Consider the following 26,890-nt stretch of genomic DNA (forward strand, 5'->3'; position numbering starts at 1 on the left):
ACATTTATTTCTAAGTAATGTGTGTTTTTCATCTACCCGCATTACATTGATTTACATGATCAAAATGTTTATTCGTCTTTTTTTTCTTTCGTTCTTTCATATCGAGGACGACGATGTGCCGCAAGCCTCAGCCTGGAAGTGCGGCCAGAGACGCAGTCGCCGGTGTGGCCGGAGTACAGCCGGGAACACGGCTGGCAACGCGGCCAGAAGCGCGGCCTCCACGCCGCGATGCGACTGGGAGCGCAGCCGGCAGGACAGCTGGGCGGTGCGGCCGCCGGTGCAGCCGGGAGCGCAAACGTCAGCGCGGCCGGGAGCACGGCCGTTGGCGCAGCCGGGAGTGCGGCCGGGAGCGCAGCCGTCGGTGCGGCTGTCGGCGCGGCTGGGAGCGCGGCCGCCGCCGGTGCAGCCGGGAGCGCGGCCGTCGGTACGGCCGGGAGTGCGGCCGTTGGCGCGGCCGGGAGCGCGGCCGTCGGTACGGCCGGGAGTGCGGCCGTCGGCGTGGCTGGGTGCGCGGCCGTTGGCGCGGCCGGGATCGCGGCCGTTGGTGTGGCCGTCGGCGCGGCTGGAAGCGCAGCCGCCGGTGCGGCTGGGGACGTGACCGTCGGCGCGGCTGAGAGCGCGGCCGTCGGCGCGGCTGAGAGCGCGGCCGTCGGCGCGGCTGAGAGCGCGGCCGTCGGCGCGGCTGAGAGCGCGGCCGTCGGCGCGGCTGAGAGCGCGGCCGTCGGCGCGGCTGAGAGCGCGGCCGTCGGCGCGGCTGAGAGCGCGGCCGCCGCGGTGCGGCTGGGAGTCCAACCAGAGCAACCGAGGGAAGCAGAAAAGTCTGCTAATTCAAATGGTGATAATTATGCATCGATGTAAACATGTTAATATGAGTTATATAGATTTCATGAGGCTCATGAGTTTTGTAGATTTATCAATGATCAATCTCCAAAACTGCATTATGATGAAAATAAAACAATCTCTAAATTTGATTCAACAACAAAAGTTAATGAGTGCACTAAATAACATACCACTTTTGCATTCCCGACTCAGATCATATTAAAAAAAAATAGTACATGGTAATTACAATCGATTAATCGCAAAACCTTAAGGGCTTGTGTGGATCTTGTAGATTTGCTTGGGTTTTCGAAAGACATGGGTAGGGACTAGGGAACATAACAGTGGAAGTACCCATAACCCAATGCATAGACTCAGAACTCTCACTCGATGATATTTTATGACACCCGATAATTTGTTTTAGTTTAGTTGAGTCTCAGAGAACAATATTATTTAAAGCATTGTCTTTTTTTAAAGATTTTGATGAAGGGATTAATAAATTAGAGAAATCTTTCACTTATTGGATTATGCCATACTTATTAACTTTAAATGAAAAAAAAAAAAATGACATTTCTATTTATTTTGATATATAAATATAAGTAATCTATGAAAAAATCTTGAACTAGTACACTCATTAACCAAATTCAATCAATCAATTAATAATAGTACAGATAGTGAAGAGAATAAATAATTATAATAATATCTACATTATTAGCATTATTAAATGTAGTATCTCTAACGGAAAAATCAAGGGATCAAAGGATATTCCAAGCATAAAGTTAAGGGGATGTCAAAATGAACTTCCAGGCATGAACCGAGGGCATGTCCGAAGAAGTTCCAGGCATTAAATTAAGGGAGTGTCTGAAGGAACTTCCAGCATGAAATGAGGGTATGTCTGAAAAAGTTCTAGACACGAAATTAAGGGCATGTCTGAAAAAAAAAATTTCAGGCATAAAATTAAGGGCATGTCTGAAAAAATTTCAGGCATAGAATTAAGGGCATGTCTGAAAGAACTTCCAGCATAAAATGAGGGTATGTCTGCAGAAGTTCTAGACACGAAATTAAGGGCATGTCTGAAGAAAATTTCAGGCATAGAATTAGGGATGCTTAAAGAAAATGTTAAGCATTATTTGAAAATTGAATTATATGAGTAGCAGGGAGCTGCTGGATTCAGGCGGCACAAGACTATGGAAGTTCCTACGAGATTTAAAAAAAAATTAAAAAAATTATACAAGATAGATAGATAGAATTAGTAAATATGTATGAGAATTTTATTTTCTCTGTGATTTTATTTAAATCAGTGTAATTTTAATTAATGCTTCAGATTATGATAAATTAAATTATTGATTGGTTATTTTTTTTGCGACACAAGTTCTCAAGTTCTAATTATGTTTCGTTACTCAAATACTAAAGTTATTACTTTATTCATGTATCAATCCATTCTCATTTGATTATTGTAATTCTGATTTAATTGTTACAGTTTCACGATTAGTTTAATCCTGTTTTAAATGTATAAAACAATATTAAAGAAGCTAAAAATCTTGAGTAAGATTAAGATGAATTAAAATCTTAGTAATATTAGTTAAATAGATCTTAAATAATCTCAAGGATTTTATATTTAGTTCAGTTAGTTGGTAATAAAACATTTAGCTGGTATAATAAGCTTCCAGAAAACATATTGGAGGTGTCTCTCAACAATGTTCAAAGTCTTCATAAAACGTAAACTTATTAAAAAAAAATCTATTACAATAATACCTAAAGTACTATTTGAATGATAAGAAAGCTTGGTTGGGAATGAGTTGCTTAACAGCTTTGTGTTAGTTCTAAGTTATTTTGTAAAGTGGTGATAATAAAAAGATTACCCGGCTGAGTTTGTTGTGGGCTCTTCTCTTCTCTTCTTTTTGTTTTAAGTACGTATTAATTATCACCACTATATCATTTTACCAATTCTGGATAAACAGTTTGAGTTTGAGGTAGTCAGGGTGTAGTCTCATGAAAGCAAAAGCACAGTGGACATAAGTACATTATGTGAAAATAGAAGGAAATTCTACTTAAATTTTAAATTCTTTACCACGCTCTTCTCACTTAATTCAAAGGTGCTGAAATAATGTCAATTATAGTTAATTATCTACTTATGCAATTAAAAGTTTGAGGACAAACTATGATTATCAGAATGGCCGAAATGTTAGAAATCATGTTATAAATATTAAAATTTGTAGAGTTAAATACTATGGCCATAATTAATAGAGCGCATTAAATATAATATGAAGGAAACATTTGATTGAATGTAGACTATTGCAACCTAAACCTTATGTGATTCATTCAATCAAATGTTGTTGACAATACACATCCCTAAATTGCATATCTATTTAAAGTAACTTACTTACTAAGTTTGTTAATCGTTAAAATTACTACAATTATTTATCAAAGTAGTATTACATATATTTGTTTGTTAACATAATAATGACTTTAATTAAGATACGTTGAAAACGAATCTTAAGGAATGAACGAAGGTAACTTCACGTCATTTCGATTAATGTCTGAGTTCATTCATGATAAACGATATAAAAAGCCGTGTGGCCGAATAGGCAAGTAGTTCTGTAATGAAAACCGACAAATAAACTTGTGAAATCGTCTTCGAGTTATTTTTCCTTCGTGGTCTCCTTACATATTATAGGTATGGTGCGTGAGATACTGCCCGCTGACAGACAGTCGGACGGACGGACAGCGAAGGTTTAATTGGGAATCCTAAAAAGGCGAGTTAAATTTCTTCATAAGAAATCTAAATAATTTTATGCTGGAATACAAAATTGATTGACTTGAAAACTCGTAATGAAAAGCTGCCATTATTCAAATATGATTCAAATAGATTTATAAGGGTCCTTGGAAGTGTCTACTCTAAAGATTTTAAGTAGGTATATACCTAATTTACAATATTTCATTAGTCAGTAGACTCTTTAATTTATCGTTGCGTAATAAGTATAAAATTAAAAAGATGATCATTGTTAAGAAATCCATACAAATCCATACTAATATTATAATTGCGAAAGTGTGTCTGTCTGTCTGCCTACTAGCTTTTCACGGTCCAGCAGTTTAACCGATTTGATGAAATTTGGTACACAGTTAGCTTACATCCCGGGGAAAGACATAAGCTACTTTTTATCTCGGAAAATCAAAGAGTTCCCACGGGATTTTTAAAAATATTAAATCCACACGAACGAAGTCGCGGCGTCAGCTAGTATAATACGAAAGTGTGTCTATCTGTCTGCTAGCTTTTCGCGGTCCATTTTGACTGTTTTGGACGAAATTTAGTACACATATAGATTACATCCCGGAACGGATATATAAGCTAAGTACTTTTTATTCCGAAAAAAGCAGAGTTCCAACGGAAATTTTAAAAAACTAAATCCAAGTGCAAGTGGGTGCATCTATTCAGTACAGAGATAGCTTTCATTTCGGAAAATTAGAAGCTATTTAGTATTTTTGTGTGATATAGGAACAGACGTAGATTTTATAAATTTTTCTCACTTGGTGTAAAATACTGTATTGCTTAAGTAGCACATAACTCGGAAAACATAGACAACGGCATTCCCTACTCAGTGTCCGAAAAGTTAGGGGCGCGTGCCCGGGTCCCGGGATCGAATACCAGATACCCCCGAATAGGTGTGGTCGAAGTCTATCACCGCTTCTTCACACAAACAAGCTTTATCAAACACTCCATATTATGAACATCATTGTAATATGTATACCTAATGTATATATCTAACTAATCTTGGTTTCTTATTTACTCGTACAAAGAAATTGAGATTGATTGATTGTTTTTCGTAGTGACCGCGTTTACGATATAGAAAATGATATGTTGGTAAACTCGGTATTGTGTATTCTCCAGAGTAATTTGTTTTTGTATACTTATTTACGAATCACTTTTGTTACTTTTTGGAATATATTACCCGCGACTTCGTCCTCGTGGATTCAGATTATTAAAAATCCCGTGGGAACTCTTCAATTTTCTGGGACGAAAGTCATTCCCTGGGAAGAGATGAGAATTTTGTTAAACAGAAACAAATAGTTGGCCATGAAAACCACATTTTTGTATTTATAATATTAGGATGGATTTTATTTTCGCAAAATTAAGGCCTCAATCAGCTGGTGTCGAGAGACACCGTCACGTCCAGTCCTACATTTTTTCACAAAGTTGATTTGATCTGCTTGTAGGTAGGTAGGTACTCTGAGTTTGAATATTATAATATAATCATTGTGATAATAAAGCTTATTTCACACAACGGGATATAATATATATTATAGTTCGGTCAAAATCGACATTCAAGGTATAAACGATAATTCGCATAGAGCTAAAAATTGGTACGAATGTTGGGAACACCAACATTGACCGGACTATAATATAATTTATATCCCGTGGTGTGAAATAAGCTTTATGACACAAATAATATATTAAAAGTCGGCAACTATAATGTCACAGGGTTATTGTAATTTGTAAAAGCCGTGATGTTATAATTTCACGATATACATGGTGAACAAAATTCTAATTATCTGACGTCAGCATTTTTATGAGTTACATAAACAGACGGCCAACCACGTCTTTCCTCTATCGCACGTGAAAATAATTATGAAATGTTTTCCTAGAACATTTTGGTGTGAGAATAAACTCGAGATCAAACGTATGAAAACTCTGGATAATGGGAAAAGCTGATTAAGTTGAATTTACATATTAATTTGTTCTCTGAAGTAAGTATTCATAATATACACATAATATAATTTAACCCAGAATGCAGAAATCGTATCTGCATTATATTTTAATGACAAAATTAGGTTAATTCAATAGCCCTCCAAAGTCACCGAATAGAAAACAATGACATTCAGTTATCTACATAATATATTACATGTATAAAAGAAAAAGCTGGCTCACTGACTTCTGTCAACGCACAGCTCAAACTACTGGACGGACGGGGCTGAAATTTGGCATGCAGATATGACAAATCCGCTAAGAAAGGATGCTTACCTCATAATAGCTATCTACATGCCAAATTTCAGCTCGATCCGTCCAGTGGTTTGAGCTATGCGTAGATATATCAGTCAGTCAGTCAGTCAGCTTTAGATTGTTATAAAATACTTTACAATTTGTATTATATAGTCTTTATCGGCTTGCCTTATTTTGATATTTTACGTAATATAATTTGTAGTTATGCTAGATCCAACGATCTCTTATGTATCTAAATAACTAATTATATCCATAAAAGCAAGGGACGTCACTTTTTCAAATATCAATATCAAAATGTATTTATTCTACGTAGCATAACTAGATAGTGTCTCTTATGCATTTATGATTTATGCTACGAGCTACGCTTTGTAAGTACCTGTCAGATGTAATGTTGGTCGTGAATTTTCTATTTATTAATTGAATGGGTTGGAATAAGTGATGCCGGGTCCATGGTCCCAGCGCTTTGACCCACTGGTGGGTCTAAGTCGGAACCTAATAAGCTTACTATTGAAACGACATCAATACCAGATCATATTATTAATGGAATAAATGAGTCTTTAAATTCAGTAAAATGTAACCCGACACAATTTCAATCAAAATTCTACGAAGATACAATGAAATGGTTTTTATTACAAAAGGCATCAACAAACAACCCTAAATAAATCCCTGGGAAGTCCTCGTTTTTATAGATATTATTCCATTGTTTAAATCAAATATGAAGTTTGATTCATCGCTCTGTGATGAAATGATGAAAAAGTCATTTGAAAAGTTTTTAATAATATTTCGGAGCCCATAGGTAGTAAGTACTACGTACCTACTGCAAGTTTCAAAGTTGAAAGACGTGATAATGGAGTCAAGGCTTTGAAAATCTTTGGTTGAAGATGAATAAAATAATTATGATGATCACGATGTTATTATCAGTGGTTAGGCAAGATTATTTATCAAAGTACAAGTCCTATGTCATACTTAAGCAGAGATGAGATGTTTTCAAAATCAGTTAATTATTGTTCTCTATTTTGTGAAATTAATTTACCTATCTACGTTATGTCAGTCTACATACTTGATACTTAATCGAATCTAGAAAGTACCTACTTGTTAATCTATAGTGTAGATATTTTTAATTTGCTATGGCACATAAATCATAATATTATACCCGCCTCACTAGTCGTTACACATATTTATCATACACCATAACTGTATATTTTTATATGTTAAATTGATTGTTAATTATTTACCTTTGATTAATATTACAGACATCTATTACATACTAATCGATCATGCAGAAGGGGGTTGCGAACGTGCCAACGATCGATCTCTTAGGAAGAGAGTGTCTCTATCTACTTGTAAGATTACCATTCGGAAGAATGATTGTGGTGTTGAAGAGAAACAAAAAATTGCCTGACTTTTGTAACAGAAATCAAGGTTTGTCTACATGAGTTCTGATATGTACCGCAAATGACGGCGGTGACGAGCACGCGAGTGTCCATCGACTGTTGCACGATGACGTTCGCAGCCCCTGGAACTCGGGGTCGGAGACAGTCGCATGCGAAGCGGGAAGGGCGACGGTGGGGCAACATGAACGGGGCTCACTGAGAGGATGGTGCGGCGGCACGGAGAACGTGTAGTACTTGGCTGTTTGGTTGTGCGCGCGGAGAACCGAGCTGTGAGTCAGCGTCACCACCACCACGAGCACCGACGCCAGCGCCAGCGCGAAGAACGACGCGGCCACGGCGGCGACCACTCGGCGGCGCCGCGCCTCCTTGCCGGCGTCCTCGGGCGCGCCCTCCGGCTCGGGGGCGGCGGCGGGCGACGGCTCCGGCGAGCGGCTCCGCACGCTGGGCCCGCGGCTGTTGGGCAGCTCCAGCGTGTGACGGCGCGAGCGCCGCGCTCGCTCGCATTCCGCCGCCGAGGAGTGGTGGCGCCGAAGACGATGAGGAGCTCCGGAAGCTACCCTGCACGACGCCGAGCGCAACGTGCGCGCCGGCACCATCAGGTCATCGCTGGCTACGCGCGGCACACGACCCGAGTGAACAGAGCGAAAAGAGTGATCCCGCGCAGATCCACTCGCAAAAGCGAGATCGACAGAAGCGCGGGAAGAATGTCTCGAGAAGCGATCGCGATCGCGGTGATCCACGCGGACCGACATGTTGCGAGCGGAGCGCGCGGCAGCGGCCGCCCGAGTGACGGAGGCCCCCCGCATGGTCACGCGCGCCGACACCGTGCCGCCGGCCGTGCCGACGCGACGTGCCGCGCAATCGTGTTTACATTTTGTCCCCGATAGCGCAGCGAAAGCTTACAAAACATACTCGTACCTACTCCTTACTTAACGCGAAAACGTATTTCCAATTCACAGCCGCCCGCGCTGCTTCAGTAAGTATTTACTCGCTCAAAGATGTTTAAAATTGCCTCTTATCTAAATTTGATCAAAGATTTACTTTTCGAAGATGTTTGCTCACATTTCACAGGTCAATCCTTTACCTGCTGATTTTCTTCAGTGTATTGATAAGCCGTACTTACCTACTTGGATTAAGGGATGGCTAGAACTTAGAAAGATTTCAAAATTATCTTAAGGAATCTGACGGGATCAAATTCTCATCCATGAGGAAGAAAACATTGAGATTCACACCATTTTATTATTATTAATAATTCACACACAGAGATTCACACCATTGCATACCCATCAAATAAAGCACACTTTATACTTACTTAGCCTTAGATGAATTACTTCGTACTTTGTAGATGATGCCCGCGACTTCATCCGCGTGGATTTAGTTTTTTTAACTCCAGTGAGAACTCTGGTTTTTTCGGAATAAAAGCTGCCTATGTCAATTTCCGGGACGCAAGCTAAGTCTGTACCAAATTTCATCAAAATCGGTTAAACTGTTGGGTCGTGAAAAACTAGCATACAGACTGGACAGGCACACTTTCGCATTTATAATATTTGCATGGATACCTACCTAGGTACCTGTCCCCATTGCATAGAACGACAGTGTGCAAAATAGAGCACCGGTCTCTTTTGTTGTGTCCACGTTGCGCGTTGCTAAGTTAGATAATTATTGTCTCTCGCGCGGAAAACGGCGATAGTACGCAAGTTGTCGCGGCTCCCTACATCGACAGCTCACATTATTGAATGGCTTTGTCACTGTGTCGACGTTTGAAGTGTCTTTAAAGAAGTTTTGTAGTTAATATTTTTGTAATTAGCAGTATGACATATTTTATTAAGCTCATATGTTAAAATCAACCCTAAAGGGTGTAAAATAGGGGTTTAAAATTTGTGTAGTCCACGCGGACGAAGTCGCGGGCATAAGCATAATAATATAATTTTAACAAATGGCCGGCATCCGCGCTAACTAAAATTATTGCCTTTTGTTTTGGTAGCTTTTGTTCAAAAGTATAATGACCATAACTAAAACTTAACTACCTGAAACAATCGGGTATTCGAAATAGATAATTTTATTACGTAAAACCATTAGTAAAAAATATTTAGTGCTTCTATTAAAAGTCATCAGGATGAACGAATGAAACGTTTTCCGCTTGTCGAGTTCCAGAACGAATCATAAAATAAAGTTTCAGAGAGGAAATTAAAAATCTTCAACACCGCAGCGAAGGTATTTAATATACATTTATCTAAAGAGAAATAGTCGAATTGAAAGGAAAGTGAAAACATTTATAAAATACTAAGTGGCTGATGCCCGCAACTTCATCCGCGTAAGCGTAAGTTAGTTTTTTAAATCCCGTGGGAACTCTTGAAATTAAAAAATAGCCTAAGTAGTTTGTTTAGTCTTAAACAGTATAGTCACTTAAGTACCACCAGTTGAGATTGGAGTTAAAGGTTAACTTATCTAATCTATCTGTATTAATAGATCAGTCAGTCAGCTTTAATTTTTATATACATAATATATAGATCCACAATGACACCACATCAGTATCTACATTGCATCCGCGCGAAGTCGGGGCGGGTCGCTACTAGCTACTCGCTATGACTGTATAAACGAAATGTAATACCGCTCTATTTCCGCTGCTCAGCGAAAAAAAAAGCGGCGGAGAAGAGAGCCCTGAAGATTTTTCAACAACCACTGTTAACACGGTGACACTTATTGAGATCGGGGTCATGAATAATGCATTTTCCCGTCTAACCATACCTTGTAGTGTATATGTTGGTGGGATAGTGTGAAAGCTGTGACATTGTGATTAATCCTCATCTCACTAGTGACTGATTACCCTTGTTATATTATGCAAATTTAGTGTGTTTATTTGTTGGTTTGTCCTTCAATCACGCCGCAACGGAACAGTGGATCGACGTGATTTGTTTCATGAATATAGTTAATGACTTGGTGAGTGACATAATATGCTAAGAACTTTTTATCTCGGAAAATCAAAGAGTTCTCGCGCGATTTGAAAAGCCTAATCCATGCGTAGGTACGAAGTATCAAGTAGCGGGCATTAGCTACTTAGTAAGATGATAAATGGTAATGACATGGTAGTTTTGCCTGGGCCAAACTATTTCTTTCTACAATTGGGTTGTAAACTAAGTGGAATATAAACAAAATCCACACACCTCGATCACACTCATGTGTCCCAACTACGCGTAGTCACTAGACTTAGGCTGCATCATCACGTCTTGTCAGCAGGTCTGATTGGTCAGCCAAACGCGGGTAGAGCAATTTTATTAATTATTTTTTATTTGGAAAACAAACAGCTATACATTTTACATTATTTTAACCTTAGTCTAGATAATTCCAGTACGCCAGTAAAGTTTTCACAATAAAGTAGATTTATAACTACCTACTACATACACTAGTACATTTCCCGATTGGGTCTAACTAAATATACTTATTTAATTTTGGCTCGTGTAAACAGTTATGGGTAAGGTTTGCACCAGCAATCAGGAAACGAATTAGACACATTTCCTTATTTCAGATGCACACCTCCCGTACTTATAAAAGAATATATCAATATTGGTAATTATTGTTATACCTACCGCATGACCTTTGGAGAAATTCTTGTAAAAGGTGAAGAAGCTCGTGAAAGAGATCCTGAATGAAGCGAGCTAATGGGAACAAGGTCGAGTGGAGCGAAAAGAAAAGGCAGCGAACGTAGCGAGCCTCCGACATCCTTAAAAAAGGTAGGGTTAGGTGAAGCTGTGTGATGTGACGAAAAAAATAGGTCTTTTGGAGTACCGCTCAGCACAATTAGAACACACCTCTGCATCGGCCCAAGTGAAAAATAACATAAATCATTTATTGTTAAAAAATGTCGACGGGAAGGTACTAAAATATAATAATGCAGTATTCCTCTCTGGTTTTCCTCCAAAACGTCTTACCGCCTTTTAAAAAGATTAAAAGATCCTTAAGCTATTTGACTAGTTACGAGCGGACAAAGGAACGGACATACATACATACAGCTCAAACACATACCTAGCCCTCGATTGGCCTTTGCCGCAGTTGGGTGAAAAGTTTTCTGTATAAACCTGGGGCCAACTATACACGAGGACGGCGGCTAGCCGCTATAGAGGTAAAGAAATAACAAAAATATAGTCCGTACAAAATGACTCCTCACGCGCCATTTTAACTCTATGGGTCAACTGTCATGTGAAAAGTACGGTTCACCTTTAAAATAAGGACTAAAATCGTACATTTGACATGAAGTTTGATACAAAAAGTTAAACTGGCGCGTGAGAAGTTAAATTTTACGCTTTATATGAGTTCTTCGAACATTCAAAAATTTACAGCGCTAGTTTAGTTTGGCTGACAACACAACGAAGCAATATCGTTATTATTTCAAATAATCACATTATTTCGTTGAACTAGTTCGTGATATTAAAAGAAATGGAATCGATTGACAAAAATAATAATATGTGTGAATATAATAAAACTAGAAAGATGACAATATCACGGATTTAATCATACACGGCATAAATTTACTTTACATAATAGACAGTAGGTACATACAGACTGAACGCTGTGTTCAGTTTATTGTAAAGTTGTGTTTCAATACGGTTTCAACGCATGAAATGGACATGTACATACCTACCTATATTCGAATTTTGTGTAGTTTCCAAGTTCACGGCTTGCGGCCAACAACTCGACGTCAAAGCTACAGGAGTAATATGGATAAAAAGAGCTCTTTATTTCAATATATCAACATTATAGTATAGTCCGTTCAAAATTACTCCTCACGCGCCATTTGAACTCTATGGGTCACTGTCATGTCAAAAGAGCGGTTCACCTTCAATACTTCGGTACCTTTGACACGAAATTTGAAACAAAAAGTTAAAATGGCGCGTGAGGAGTTAAATTTTACGCGTTATAGGTCACTAATCATGGAATAGACTGATCTATAGATGGCATTCTAATTCATTCTGTCATTACTAATTCTACTTGTTGTCCCATTTTTATTGTGGTATTGGACTAAGAGCCCGTGTTGGCCAGATCTTCGTTATTATATAAAAAAGTATCAAAAACCATTTTAACAATTTATTAAACTTTAACGATGTCTGGCAGTGGGTTGCCACCATACTAAGTGTCTGGCAATACATGCCGTGATTTCTAATACTGTATTTTCGAAGACAATATAAAAACTAAACTTTATACTTTGACGAAAGATTCCAAACTTCATAGTCGCTGATCGCTCCTCCCTGTGTTGGGGACAATGTGCAGAGAAAATTTCAGCTTTTATAAAATAACGAAAGTCTGGCCATCACAGGCTCTTTCTCTATATAGGGTATAGGCTTAGTATCTCTATTGAAAGTCCTAAAAGCATATTGACTCTAATCCGATAATGATAAGTCCAAATCTCCAATGGGCTTACAATTGAGTTGTGACTTATGTATCAACTAAAGAATCAATAAAAAATGCCCCTACCAAATTGGACACATACAATTCTTACATGTACCTAGCCTGGTACTCTAATATTACAATGGGTCCATTTATGCCCCGGGGATTACCACTACATAACTATCGAACTATCGAAATTGCTTATGTCTTGGAGCTAAGCTTCCAAACCCACAAACTATACAAAACAGTATACCCAGCGGCGGACTACGGATTCCTAGGCGGTATCACTGAATGAGGCACAGGTTACGTAGGTAAGGGTTCCCAAAAAGGCACAAATAAAGAAGCGAACAGGAAATAAATACTCAGACACTGAAAAATATCACGAGCGAGGGGGCGTGAATTTTTTTGGAATTTTACAGAAACTATTTGAATGTATTCATAACAAGCTGATACCCGCGACTTCGTTCGCGTGGAATTAGGTTTTTTAAAAATCCCGTAAGAACTCTTTGATTTTCCGGGATATAAAGTAGATTATGTCACTCTCCAGGTCTTTATCTATACCCATGCAAAAAATCACGTCAATCCGTAGCACCGTTGCGTCATGATTGAAGGACAAACCAACAAACTAACAAATAAACACACTTTCGCATTTATAGTAAGGGTACTGAGCGAACAGGAAATCAACATTCAGAATCTTTCTGAATTACCTGAGCGAAGAGAATACAATTTCTTAAAAGTTTTATAGAATGAATCCTACATATGTACATTAAACAAATATAAGCGCAAGCTAAACGAGCGCAAATATTTTTCTTTGATTTTACAGAAACGGTCGGCCTCCAACTAAGCTAAAGTGGTCAAAGTATTTTAAGTAAGTTGGTCACTCAAATACTTTGGCCTGTTTTGTGGTTTGACTTCTGAGGATTTCACAAGATTTAGAGGCTTTTCTATAACCGAGGAACAGGGCCCCCTCCGTCTCTTAGTCCGCCACTAAAATGTACAACAATGTTCGTTATAGAAGAAAAACGGATGTTTCAAGTTAAAAGTTAAACTTTAGAACAAAAAATACAATATTATAAAAAAATTAAAATCTTTTTCGATAGTTCGTAAGAAAGGAGAGAGAAAAGTTGAAAAATGTGAACCGAAGCAGCAACCCTTATCTCTATGCAGCAACCTTTTACACCAAAGCTGTGTACTAAGGCGTTGACTGACAAGGTGATATTTGAAATTCAATCCCTTTGAAGATCCGTTGTAAATAGGACCTCCAAAGTTTTATGAGAGAACGGTATTTATGAGTCCACAAACTTTGGTTTAATAGGTGTTTCAGAACAGTTTATAACGATTTATGTAGATGCCTAGATATAAAGAAATATAATGGCCTCGTTACCAAATTTCGGCCACAGCGGTCAATCTCAACGAAGACTAGCCAACTGCGCAGAACTATTATTATAGCGCACCAGTTTGTGCGTACACACAGATGCACTCTCCATTTCTTCACCCTTAAAGGTCGATGGGATGGCAGTTTGACGTCATGACCGGGGAGAGATTAGACTAAGACCGAAGACTATAGTACATGTTCTTCAAGGCATGAGGGTGTCGTAAAAAAAGGTCGCAAAAGCCAGAGAAGTAATTGTAGTAGCGTAGCTATTGGGTTTACTATCGTCCAGATATTGAATCGTCCAGCTGAAGCGGAAGTAATAGGAATTACACTCAATTTAGAAAGATTTAAATATTATTAGAGAGAAAGTTAAATGTAACAGATGAGGCATTTAAATCTTGGATTAAAGTAGGAATGACCATAACCCAAACATCTAAGAGGTTTTATCCGGACAGTGAATACAAAATAAACCATATCTGTACAAATAATAAATCGACTGCCATAAAATATTTGAAGAGGAAAGTTTCCACTTCATGTCACAACGGGTTCATGAAGCACCGACATTTTGTATTAAGACATTTCGCGATGTTGATGCTCGATGTTGGGTTTCAGTCTGAACGATCTAAAGTTCAAAGACTAATTTTTGGGCTTATCCTTATTGATTTGCACGCTATTGTATAAAACATAATATTAATATGTAATATTATGAAGACTACACGTTATCATTTAGAATATCTTCAAATTGACCACGTTGGTATTACACCAGTATTACTGGTACCAGTATTAAGTATATAGAGTCTACTGGTACAAGACCCATATTCTTATGGGGAGCAGCTGGTTACTGGTTAGGGTTTGTTGTAGGTTGCTGATGTCCCGCCCTGTTGCTTTGCCGTAGCTCGTTATGTCCCACTCAGCAGTCAGCAGGGGAAAAGGTTAACTATGCAATAAAGCCAGAGGCAATAAGTCTGCTAGGTATTGACCCCATTCAATCTAGACCTTAACACACAGCAGGTAGGTAGGAGGACTGAGAAGGGAGTTGATAACCAATATTGCTGTTAGCTTACAGATATAATAGTAACATAGGCTAGTTTTTATCCCGGAAAATGAAAGAGTTCCCACGGGATTTTGAAATCGTAAATTCACATGGGCGAAGTCCCTGCTGACATCAGCTAGTATACATATAGTATACGAGCATACTAATAACAAGTAAATTATACATATTTCAAGTAAATGCATGATCTCCCATGAATCGTGATGCAACACAATAAAGTTATTCCCGAAGACACCATTCCACTGGGAAACCAACCAGCCGGACGGAATACATTCAGAAATTCAATTTTTTCGAATAAGTAAATATATAATTTGGTATCCAAATAAAATAAATAATAATATTATCAGTTTTGAAAGAGAGTTTTTACCTGTTTAAACTTCACATTGTAGCGTGCCTAGATAAGAACGTTAAGTTTATGGCGTTCAAATTAGATTTTCCCGAGCTAAACGTAAATTTACGTTCTCCTTTAATAATAACGGTACTAAATTGCATTCGCACCAGGTTGTTTTTTTATTTTATTAAAGAACTTAATATCCCTCGCCCTATTTTTTGCATGAATTTAAATAAATATTTTTATTAAAAAAAACTTTCTTTTGCTTATTTTACTTTATTTTTTGCTGCACATATTGTACAAAACATAATTGAAAATAGCAAATGTAAACAATCCAAGCGTAGAAATCGACTTAAATTCCCAATGCAAATTATTGTTATAAATACATAAACAATATCGCAAAATATGTTTTAAGTAAAATAAACCAAAGATACGGGGTTTTTAAAAACTACAACTGGAAAAGTAACGTCTTATTTGACTGCGAGTGGAAAAAGTTATTTCAACTACACTGTAACGAAAAAAAATATTACCTAAACTTTAATCTTCACACGTTTCATTACATCATACAAGGCACACAAAGATCCCGACTCTGACCAAAAATAACGTCAAAGATTAAAGTGATCATTTTCATTTATTCTTTTGATCTTAAAGACTTTCATGTACCAACTTTTATTTTTATTGAGATTAAAAAGCACAAAACATTCCATTGCAGATATGGATTTAGGTTCACCGAGGCTTTGAAATCGATACTCGCATTTAAACAAGTTTGAAGCGCATAACCTATCGGAAACTTTGTCGAACAAGATGCTTCAGTAATTATTTTAATAACAAAAGCTACTGACTGACTGACTGATCTAACGATACACACTAGCCTAAACCGCTAAGGTTAGAAACTTAAATTTTTTAAAGTAATGCTGCATTTGAAGATTTTATAGGTAGGCAGGCAGATTATCGAAAATTCCACGGGCGATTTGTATGAAAGCCCGTCGTTTTTCAAGTTACATAATATCAATGCAACTTGGTGTTTGGGCTTTCAGTTAAAATGGAATAAAATATACCTACCTACGTGTTTCAGGATTTTTGGAAATCCTACCCCCTCGTGGATTTTCAAAATTCTACTCATGATGCCAGGGTGGGCCAACTAGTCTATTATATAATATCAATATTAAGCTACTTTTTCTCGGCCGTAGAATATTATAGTCAGCTCGTACAAACACGTGTATTCGCAAGGTAACTCACTTAAGTTGTTAAATTGGATGTATAGAGGGAAGCAAACCTCATAAACATCTATTTAGGCGGCCCTTAAGCAAAGATTTATACATAAAAGCTTACGGTGTCGGGTCTAATGGAAGTAAACTTTACAAAAAGCTGGGCGATTTTCACTTCATATTTTACTTAGCTTATATATATATATATATGTATAAATGATCTATCAACGCACAGCTCAAACTACTTGACGGATCGGGCTGAAATTTGGCATGCACATAGCTATTATGCTGTATGCAAAGAAAGTACTTTTTGGAAATTCAGTCTTTAAAGGGCTAAAACAGGGTTTGTGTAGTCCACGCAGACGAAGTTGCGGGCAAAAGCTAGTCTGTACTATATATAAAATTCAAAATCCACTGACTGACTTATATTATCAACTCACAGCCTTACCGCTGGTCATAGAGAAATGTTTGGAGGGTGTGTTCTTTGTTAAGAGTAGGTAGGTATCCACTAAGAAAGGATTTTTAGAAACTCCACCCCTAGGGGGGTTAAATGGGGATTTGAAATTTATGTACATAGTTCACATGCATACATATATAGACATACTGATATTTTTATCCCAGAAATATAAAAAGTTCTCTCGGGAATATTTAAAAACCGCAATAATTCAGCAAGGAAAAGCTGAAAAAGGAATATTTTATTCGGTCCATTTATGTCTGTCTACCGCAAAGTCAGACCTGTCTGTAAAACTAATTCGTGATTAGTAAAAATGACAGTTTTCCGTTACACAAAATGCTAACTTTAACAATTCTTTTAAAGACGACCTCACTTTTATGTGACCTTATTCTCAAAGTTTTAATTTGATTTGCAAACCAGTTCTGTATTAAATTGCCACAAGTTTTTTGGAAAGTACTCTGAACAAGATAAAATTTTGCTAACACATTAGCGATCCAACAAAGTTTTTCCATAAGGCACATAGCCTTTTCCTTAACCTTTCATCTCAAAAATGTCAGTATACCAAGAGATCGAGCATTTCCAGTGCTGTCAATATGCAGGACTCGCAAACCTGCACACCTAAGAGTTCTCCTTCTCCATAATGTTCTCAAAGGTGTGTGAAGTCAAATTCGACTTCACACACTCACTTCACCAATCCGGACTTAGCCAGTGTGGCGGACTATAGCCTAAACCCTTCTCATTCCGAGAAGTCTGTGCTCAATAGTGAGCTGAAAATAGGTTGATCATGATGATGATGATGTGTACTTCTAAAATTATTTCTAAATAGTAGCTTTAATCCAAAATTTCGTCCGCGTGTGTTCAGGTCTCTTAAATCCTGTAGGAATCTTTTATTTATTCTAGGCTATCCTACCCGTCTACCAATCCGCACTTCACCAGCGCAGCGTGGTAGATTATGTCCAAACCCTTCTCATTCTGAAAGCAGACCCGTCTCAGTAGTGAGCATGTGATGGGTTGATAGTGATGATGATGATGATAATTAATATCCTGTGTTTTTCTTCACTGGTGTTTAAGATTTGTGCCTAGAAATCTATGCAGTAGGTAGTAACAATCAGACCTGCAGACATACTTTCCGATTAATAGTATGAATAATTCATACCTTAGTATATTATAATAATAATTATGATGTGTCTGTATCTAGGTAGTATTCGGTGTAACTCCAATATAATAATACACAAGGGTCTCGTGGACTGAAGCCATTAAAATTATTATATACCAGCTATAAATGATGTTACATCTTGTACTTATAGAATCTATACTAATAACTAAAATTGAAGTGTATGTCTGTAATTTCGAAATAGCTACCTCATATTAAGCTCATATGGTTATTTGAACTGTACCATAACTGAATCACAGGTTTAAAAAATTTTTGTCTGTCTGTCTGTCTGTTTGAACAATCTAATCTTCGGAATGGCTGAACCTGTTTTGACGGGATTTTCACAGACAAAAATCCACTCGGGCTAAGCTGCGGGCATCAGCTAGGGTGCATATTACCTATATATTTTTTTAAAAGAATATTAGCCATGTTAAATAACTAATATTCCCCTTTCCTCTCCAACTAAGCGTAAGCTTGTGCTAGGAGTAGGTACGACAATTTTGCAACGGGTGGGGTTTGAACCGTCGACCTTTGGTACTCGTTGAGCTATTGAGGCTCTTATTAAAAGACTTTGGAAGCACTTGCTTGAATAGAACAGAATAGAATGTTTTTTTATTCATGTAAACTTTTTACAAGTGTTTATGAATAGTCAGGTAGTTTTAATTTACCACTGGTTCGGAACGCCGTTCCCACCGAGAAGAACCAGCAAGAAACTCGGCGGTTGCTCTTTTTAATTTTTCAATTTACAATGTTATTATTCCGTACTATACAAGCCATTGCAGCCCCGTGCATTGCTGGAGCGAGTCAAATCCAAGCTTTTTTATCGTTTACATAGTCTGCGACTGTATAATATGCTTTTTTTAGGAGCATACTTTTAACACATTTTTTAAACTTGTGTAAAGGCAAGTCTAAAATTGCTTGTGGCATATTATTATAAAATATTACACTCATTCCCACAAATGACTTTCCCACCTTCCAGAGGCGGAGCGCAGGAGTAGCTAGCTTATTTTTGTTTCTAGTTTGCCTATCATGGAGAGTATCTTGAGTTATTTTTAACCGACTTCAAAAAAAGGAAGAGGTTCTCAATTCGTCGGAATCTTTTTTTTTGTATTGGTCATCCACCATTCCAATATCTTGGAAAGCGAACGACGACGAATACGAATTTAGCCCTCGAACACCATGTGGGGACTCGTTAACAGTCTTTTTAACCGACTTCAAAAAAAGGAGGAGGTTCTCAACCGGATTACTCGAAGACGCCTGGACCAATTTGAAAATTCTTTTTTTGTTTGAAAGGGTATACTTCAAAGTTGGTCCCATTTAAATTTGGTGAAGATCTGATGAACATCTTCGAAGATAGATAATGGAACTCCTCAACGGATAAGAGTAAATTGCTCGCGATCAGTGTAGTAGCTTAGTAAACAGTAGATTTTTAACCAGGCATAGCATATTTTAATACCATGGGGCCACTAAAAATTGAGAAATAATTTTTTTTACAAAAAAATTAAAAACCGACTTCGATACACAAACACGCAAAGCACGGGGTTTTTTAAGGGCAAAACCATTTTTTGGGGTCGGTGCCAATGAGGTGCCATTGTGGAGTCCCATAAAAATATGAAGTCTAGACGATTCGCGCAGCTAAAGCTAATTGGCACCGGCACCAAAAAATATTATTATGGAACCATATTAACTCTTGTATACATAATATATTCGGTAATAAATTAAATTATTTTTCAATTTTAAGTGTTTGTGTATCGAAGTCGGCTTTTATTTTTTTTGTAAAAAAAATTTTTTGAATAGAGATCAGTTAAGTCAAAGTAGGTAGTTATTAGTCACTTTTTTATTATTCAGATACAAGTTAGCACTTGACTGCAATCTCACCTGATGGTAAGTGACGATGCAGTCTAAGGTGGGAGCGGGCTAACCTGGAAGGAGTATGGCAGTTTTTAACCGACTTCAAAAAAAGGAGGAGGTTCTCAATTCATCGGAATCTTTTTTTTTTTTTTTTTATGTATGTTCCCCGATTACGCGAAGACGCCTGGACCGATTTTGAAAATTCTTTTTTTGTTTGAAAGGGTATACTTCAAAGTTGGTCCCATTTAAATTTGGTGAAGATCTGATGAACATCTTCGAAGATAGATACTGGAACTCCTCAACGGATAAGAGTAAATTGCTCGCGATCAGTGTAATAGCTTAGTAAACAGTAGATTTTTAACCAGTCATAGCATAATTCCGTGGGACCACTAAAAATTGTGAAATAAATTTTTTTTACAAAAAAATAAAAACCGACTTCGTTACACAAACACTAAAAATTGAAAAATAATTTAATTTATTACCGAATATATTATGTATACAAGAGTTAATATAGTTCCATAATAATATTTTTTGGGGTCGGTGCCAATGAGGTGCCATTATTGTGGAGTCTCATAAAAATCTGAAGTCTAGACGATTCGCGCAGCTAAAGCTAATTGGCACCGGCACCAAAAAGTATTATTATGGAACTATATTAACTCTTGTATACATAATATATTCGGTAATAAATTAAATTATATTTCAATTTTTAGTGTTTGTGTATCGAAGTCGGTTTTTATTTTTTTTGTAAAAAAAAATTATTATTAAACCCATGCCCCTTTGGTTTCTACACGGCATCATACCGGAACGCTAAATCGCTTGGCGGCACGGCTTTGCCGGTAGGGTGGTAACTAGCCACGGCCGAGGCCTCCCACCAGACATAAATACTACGCCAGACACAGTCTCAGACAATTTTCGCCTATCCACAGATTATATTAGTATGTCAATTTTACGTCGAGAGTTCGATCGCACAGATCAATTAGGAAACCCGGACCGGTCCGGGACGTCGAGCGGATTTTTTCAGGGGTTACCTGAAAAACAGCGCTGATGTAGTGTACCCACATGCACTACTACCGCCATCTGAATCCAGCAACTCATTTGATGTCGTTTGTCTACCGAGTGGGGAGTCTTTCAACCTGCGCTTTTCATTGCGAGGTTGCCATTCTAGCATCTTGACGTCTATCGGTTTTTCGAACTATGTGCCCTGCCCATTGCCACTTCGGCTTCGTAACCCGTTGGGCTATATCTGGTTCTCATAGTCCTACCCCATTAACACATCAGCTTTGCAACCCTTTGAGCTTTGTCTCTCGTTGTACTACGGATCTCCTCACGAAAATACCATATGAGCTTAATAAAAGGCACTTCTATCTTCTAGACACAATCTATATAAATAGAGACTAGAGCAAGTGATTCACGACGCAAATTATGTAGCAATATTAATTTTCTGCGGCAGCTCTCCGTGCCGCTAATGAAAATGGATATTTATTCGTTATTCAAGTTAAATCCAATGATAGTTTAGTATCTTTCTCGAAGCTGCCTGTTACTACTACCATAATGAATCAGCCGACAACAGCTTTTCATAACAAACACCTGATATACATAATTATTATTTTGACTTTGGTGTAAGATGGTCCCAAATTAATTTAAAAAATTTTTGATTAATCAATTTTTAAGCTCTGCAACCTTTTCAATGAATGAAAATTTTTTACGGAATTAATTTTATTACTTACCTAAGGTCGCGGATTACATCTGTAAATTTTACTCACGTAAGTAGTTTCACATGTCTAACTTACCAAATTACGACAAATTTACTCACGTAAACAATCTTATAAGTACATTGTTGTCAAATGTCAATAAATCACCTAAGCTACTTACAAGAAGTGAGAGAAACTTACAGGTGTAATCGCGGCCTAACTAAAAATCAGACTAAGTAAATACTTATTTAAGTCGGTAAGAATCCACTTTTCGTAAACTTTATTTCGTGAGCGTGAAACTATTCCTTGATATTAGGATAAATGTCACTTTCCTTTTACACGAACTGCAGACTCTCAAGGTACTTTTAATATCGTACATCCTCTTTATTTGACCTTATTTGCAAAGTTTCCAAGTGATATACGAGACGGTCCACTCTTATAAAAGTATTGCAAGTTACAGGAAAGTGTCTAGGCACTATATGAACTTTTTTTTCATGAAATCTTTTGTGTTACATTTCCGTATAAGTTACTACTAGCAGTACCTAAATTCAACATTCAAGTAAACCGACATTTCGGATTACATTCCGTCCTCATACCTATCGTTAGTTACACCTCGTTAGTGTACCTACACATCCACCTGCCGGCCTGCCATCGCTGGAGGGCCCTCAATAGAATCAACGGTGTAGTACCTACGCGTATAACACGCGAGAGTTCTAGCTGGCAATCGGGGTAGGGACGCCCCGCACACCCGCACAGCCCCCGAGCTAACCGGTTGCGTGATAGCGCGGGTGACGTGTGGGTGTGCGGGGCATCCCCGCGCCTCATACCCTGATTGCTATCTCGAGTATATAAGTAGGTATGTTTGGTATAGAGCATATAAGTACTGCAACAGAGTTGAGATTCACTTTAGCACCTTTGTGTCTACATGATTATTTTCATCATCATCATCATCATCATGATCAACCAAACGCCGGCTCACTACAGACTACAGAGCACGGGTTTCCGCTTATTGTAAGAAGTGTTGGCCATAGTCCATCACGCTGGCCAAGTGCGAATCGGCAGTCTTTAGTAAAATTCTCATGTTATTTAATTGCTTATAACGCAATTATTATTGCTTATAATTGCACACCGACCTCCCGAATAGGTGAATTGCACTTACTATTGCGTCTTGACAAGAGTCACTATTTTATTTGAATTATCTTTGCGTGATAAGGGCTCTAATATTAGTGATTACTTTTGTGACGTTTTATTTTACTGTCTTTCTATGAAATGTGGTAAAAAAATATTTATTTATTTAGCAAGTATCTAATTTCACTTTTAATTTCGTATCAAACAAGTAAAATTAGTTTGTTGCCAACAAAATCTACATACTAACGGCAAATCCAATTTGTGTCCATTTTAACATAGCTACAAGTTATTACGTAAACCTAAATAGGATCAAAGCTCATTAAGCGGGTTAATATCCAGAGATGTTATCTCAATGGTATTACATAAAGAGGACAAGATTGTACGAGCGCGATTTGACACGTTTTTAACTTCACATGTCCGGGAAAAAAATGTGTAGAAACTGCCAGACTTACTTTTTAAATTATACTGTAACCAGAATGCTAGCAAAAACGAAGACAGAAGACATGTGACAGTAATTGCTGATAATGATGTAAAAGTTTACGATATATTGCAAATAAAACATCTGACTGACGCTAGAGGTCAACGAACGTTGCGTAAGTAGGTCAGTCGGAGTCAATGCCGCGTCGTAGGTCGTTCATAACAATAGTTTATTTTTGCTATATAAATGTGGTATTTACTATTATATTTTCAGAATTCAGAGATGTAAATGTTCGTTCTAAGTATTTATTGTTCAGATTTTAAGATCGTAATTTTATGTTCATATTTTTAATCAACTGGACCTTTACCTAATAGCATCGGATTGTTGTGGGAATTGGCCCAATAAGTGGTCCAAATATTGATATTGCAATTATTGGACTAAATGTTTACCTCTACTGATTGAATCCCTTCTATACAATGGCGTAAGTCGCAACCAATGTCGGAAATCGATAGAGTGGACCAAAAAATATACCTCGTTGGTTGGCATCCCTATCCATACCGATGTATGGATAGTTGGATATGGCTATGCAGTAAAGAATGAAATAGGTAAGTATATTATATTTTATACCCTCAAATTATCCTATGAGTAGGTACTATGACATAAAGAAGCTAATTTTTCACACACAGCTGGTTGTCTAGCTACGATGTGGGTACCTGAAGCACGCGAGTACTCGCATACCTATATCTACTCCGGGACCCTATTATTAAGCCTCCGCTGTCCGTCCGTCTGTCTGTCAGCGGACTGTATCTCATGAACCGTAATAGCTAAGAGTTGAAATTTTTAGAGAATGTTTGAGCCTCAATAGCTCAACGGGTAAAGGAGTGGACTGAAAACCGAAAGGTCGAGGGTTCAAACCCCGCCCGTTGCACTATTGTCGTACCTACTCCTAGCACAAGCTTGACGCTTAGTTGGAGAAGAAAGGGGAATATTAGTCACTTAACATGGCTAATATTCTTTTTAAAAAAAATGTGTATTTCTATTGCCGCTATAACAACAAATAATAAAAATTTCAAAAAACCCTGTATTCAAATTTAAAAACCAAGTAAGCTAAGCCATGAACATGATTTAATAAAGAATATCACTCACGATAGTTTAAACTGTAAAATAGAAGATATCATTAAGTTTATACCTTCTATAATTATATTTCAAGTGTTTAGCTTTGTTAAATTAAACACCTACCTAACAGTATAGAATCATTTAGATACCTATATTATTTATGTAGGTATACCTACCAGTATGTGCGTACTACTCGTAGATAGGAGTACGTAGAGATTTGTTGATTTATTACCGTATAAATCATTTTATTCGGTGGCGTTTATACAAAAAATCATAAATATGTCGTATGTACCCAAACCCTTTTTAGGCAGTGGACAGTAAATGATGGCGACTCTCAAGCTGTAGGTACCTGAAAACGTCTGCCCTTTTATTAATTTTAGGGATTTCACCAAAAAGTTTGCTACAAAGCCGATATGGCTTATGTACTTAATTTTAAATTTTATCTTTTTGAGAAAATTTGGCCAACTCTACAAAAATACACAGTTATATTTTTAAGTCTGACTAAATTTCTTATGAGCTGCAAAAGTTTAGTTTCACTTCGAATGGTTGCATTATGAACCCATACAACGCGTAAAATTTGAACGCGCTATTTTAACTATTTGTGTCAAGTCAAATGTTCAATTTTAGTCCTTATTTTAAGGGTGAATGAACCGTAATGACATGACAGTTAACTCATAGAGTTAAAATGGCGCGAGAGGAGTCTTTTGTACGGACTATAAATAAGTTACAGACAAACTGACAGTTAATAAGTACAAAATAAATTACAGATCCAAGGTTATTTTATAAAAGTAGAGATACTTATAATATTACTAGCTGATGTCCGCGACTTCGTACGCGTGGATTTAGGTTTTTAAAAATCCTGTGGGAACTCTTGAATTTTCCGGGATAAAAAGTATGCCTATGTCCTTCCCCGGGTTGCAAGCTACCTCTGTACCAAATTTCGTCAAAATCGGTTAAACGGTTAAGGCGTGAAAAGCTAGCAGACAGACAGACACACTTTCGCATTTATAAAATTAGTATGGATTATGGACTAGCTGCCCTGGCTAACTTCGTTCCGTCTAACAGTCGATTCAAATTTTTTAAATTTTTCTTTCCGTAAGAACCATCCTCGTACTTCAAGGAATGTTATAAAAAAGAATTAGCGAAATCGGTTCAGCTGTTCTCGAGATTTGCGATTTGCGACCTTTTAAGGCAAAATGTCTTTAAGTGTCGTTCAAAAATAGGCTCTTAAAGCTTAGTTTATTTTTGCAAATTACTTTAGTGCCTTACAGCAGATCATGATTTAACAAAATCTGTGTGATTACCTACTCTCAATCAATCATACAATTTTAGGCCTGATCTTTTTTTTTTTTTTTTTTTAATAGATATAGCGAGCAAGCGAGCAGGCGGGTCACCTGATGTTAAGTGATTACCGCCGCCCATGAACATTTGCAGCACCAGAGGAGCCGCCGATGCGTTGCCGGCCTTTTAGGAATTTGTTGGTCCGCCCCTTGAATAACCCCATGTTATAATCTAGTGGGAACACCGCCGGTGGGAGTTGGTTCCATAGTTTGCACGTGCGTGGAAAGAAGGATCTGGCGCAGCGGACGGTCGAAGTGCACCAGACACCCAGATGGTGAGGGTGGATGTCTTTTCCTAAAAAAATAAGCAGACGAGAGTGGGCGTATTTAAATATATTTTATAAACTATGTAGTTTATTCCCGCGACTTCGTCTGCGTGAAGTCCACTTATTTCAAACACCTGTTTTACTCTCTTAGGGTTTTTTTTTTTCAAAAATTCTTTCTTAACGATGTCTAGGTCATAATAGCTATATCTGCATGCCCAGCCCAATTTGTCCATTAATTTAGGCTGTGCGTTGATAGATCAGTCAGTCAGCTTTTCATATTATATATTTAGATAACAGATTAAGTTTTGGGTAAATAAGTTGACATAAATATATTGTCCACATTATCTACCTAACTATACTAGTGAGTGTGATAAGTAGATAACATGTTAAAAGTATAAGTACCGAAAGTCCTACTCCTTAAAATGAAAGTTTGTTATTGCAATGATGAAACATTTTCTCTAAGTCTTGGCTGTAGGTATTAAAAATTATAAGCTTTATGAGTTGCTTAAGTAAACTCAAGTTTATAGTCCGAGATCGGGGGCATTAAAAGTCCTATGGAAGATCAGAAATATGGTAAAAAATTTTGCGTGCGAGTGACTGAAATGATTATCTACCAACTACCATTTCAGGTGCTCGTAAAATTACCTATAAGTACGCGACAGGTTGAAATGGCAATTGGGGAGGGAACGCCCAGCACACCCGCACAATCCCCGTGCTAACCCGGTGCAGGCGAGCGTGGGTGACGTGCAAGTGTGCCCCCGTTCCCCGCCTCATACCCCGATTGCAATGTCAACTCGTCGCAGACTATATACAATATACATATACCTAATAATATGTCGTAGTTACCGCAGTTATATGACAAGCAATCCATATCAGTACCCTTATTATAAATGTGAAAGTGTTTTTGTTTGTTGGTT

At 37.7% G+C, this 26,890-nt stretch overlaps 1 protein-coding gene across 5 annotated transcripts in view; it reads right to left on the minus strand.

Moving 5' to 3' along the window:
- Positions 1–26,890, minus strand: part of LOC117987010 (uncharacterized) — a 124,773-nt gene that overhangs the window by 60,077 nt on the left and 37,806 nt on the right. The window contains exon 1 of one of the 5 annotated variants that reach the window (XM_069502123.1): positions 7,444–7,981. The exons of 3 other annotated variants lie outside the window; for them this stretch is intronic. In XM_069502123.1, coding sequence (XP_069358224.1) covers positions 7,444–7,961 — 518 coding nt within the window. In that variant the 5' untranslated portion in view covers positions 7,962–7,981. Of the gene's footprint in view, positions 1–7,405; positions 7,982–26,890 lie in introns of those variants that run through there. One more of the 5 variants, XM_034973968.2, reaches the window with a different exon arrangement.

The sequence above is a fragment of the Maniola hyperantus genome, chromosome 12 (assembly GCF_902806685.2).
Source record: "Maniola hyperantus chromosome 12, iAphHyp1.2, whole genome shotgun sequence".
In the NCBI taxonomy this organism is placed as follows: domain Eukaryota; kingdom Metazoa; phylum Arthropoda; class Insecta; order Lepidoptera; family Nymphalidae; genus Maniola; species Maniola hyperantus.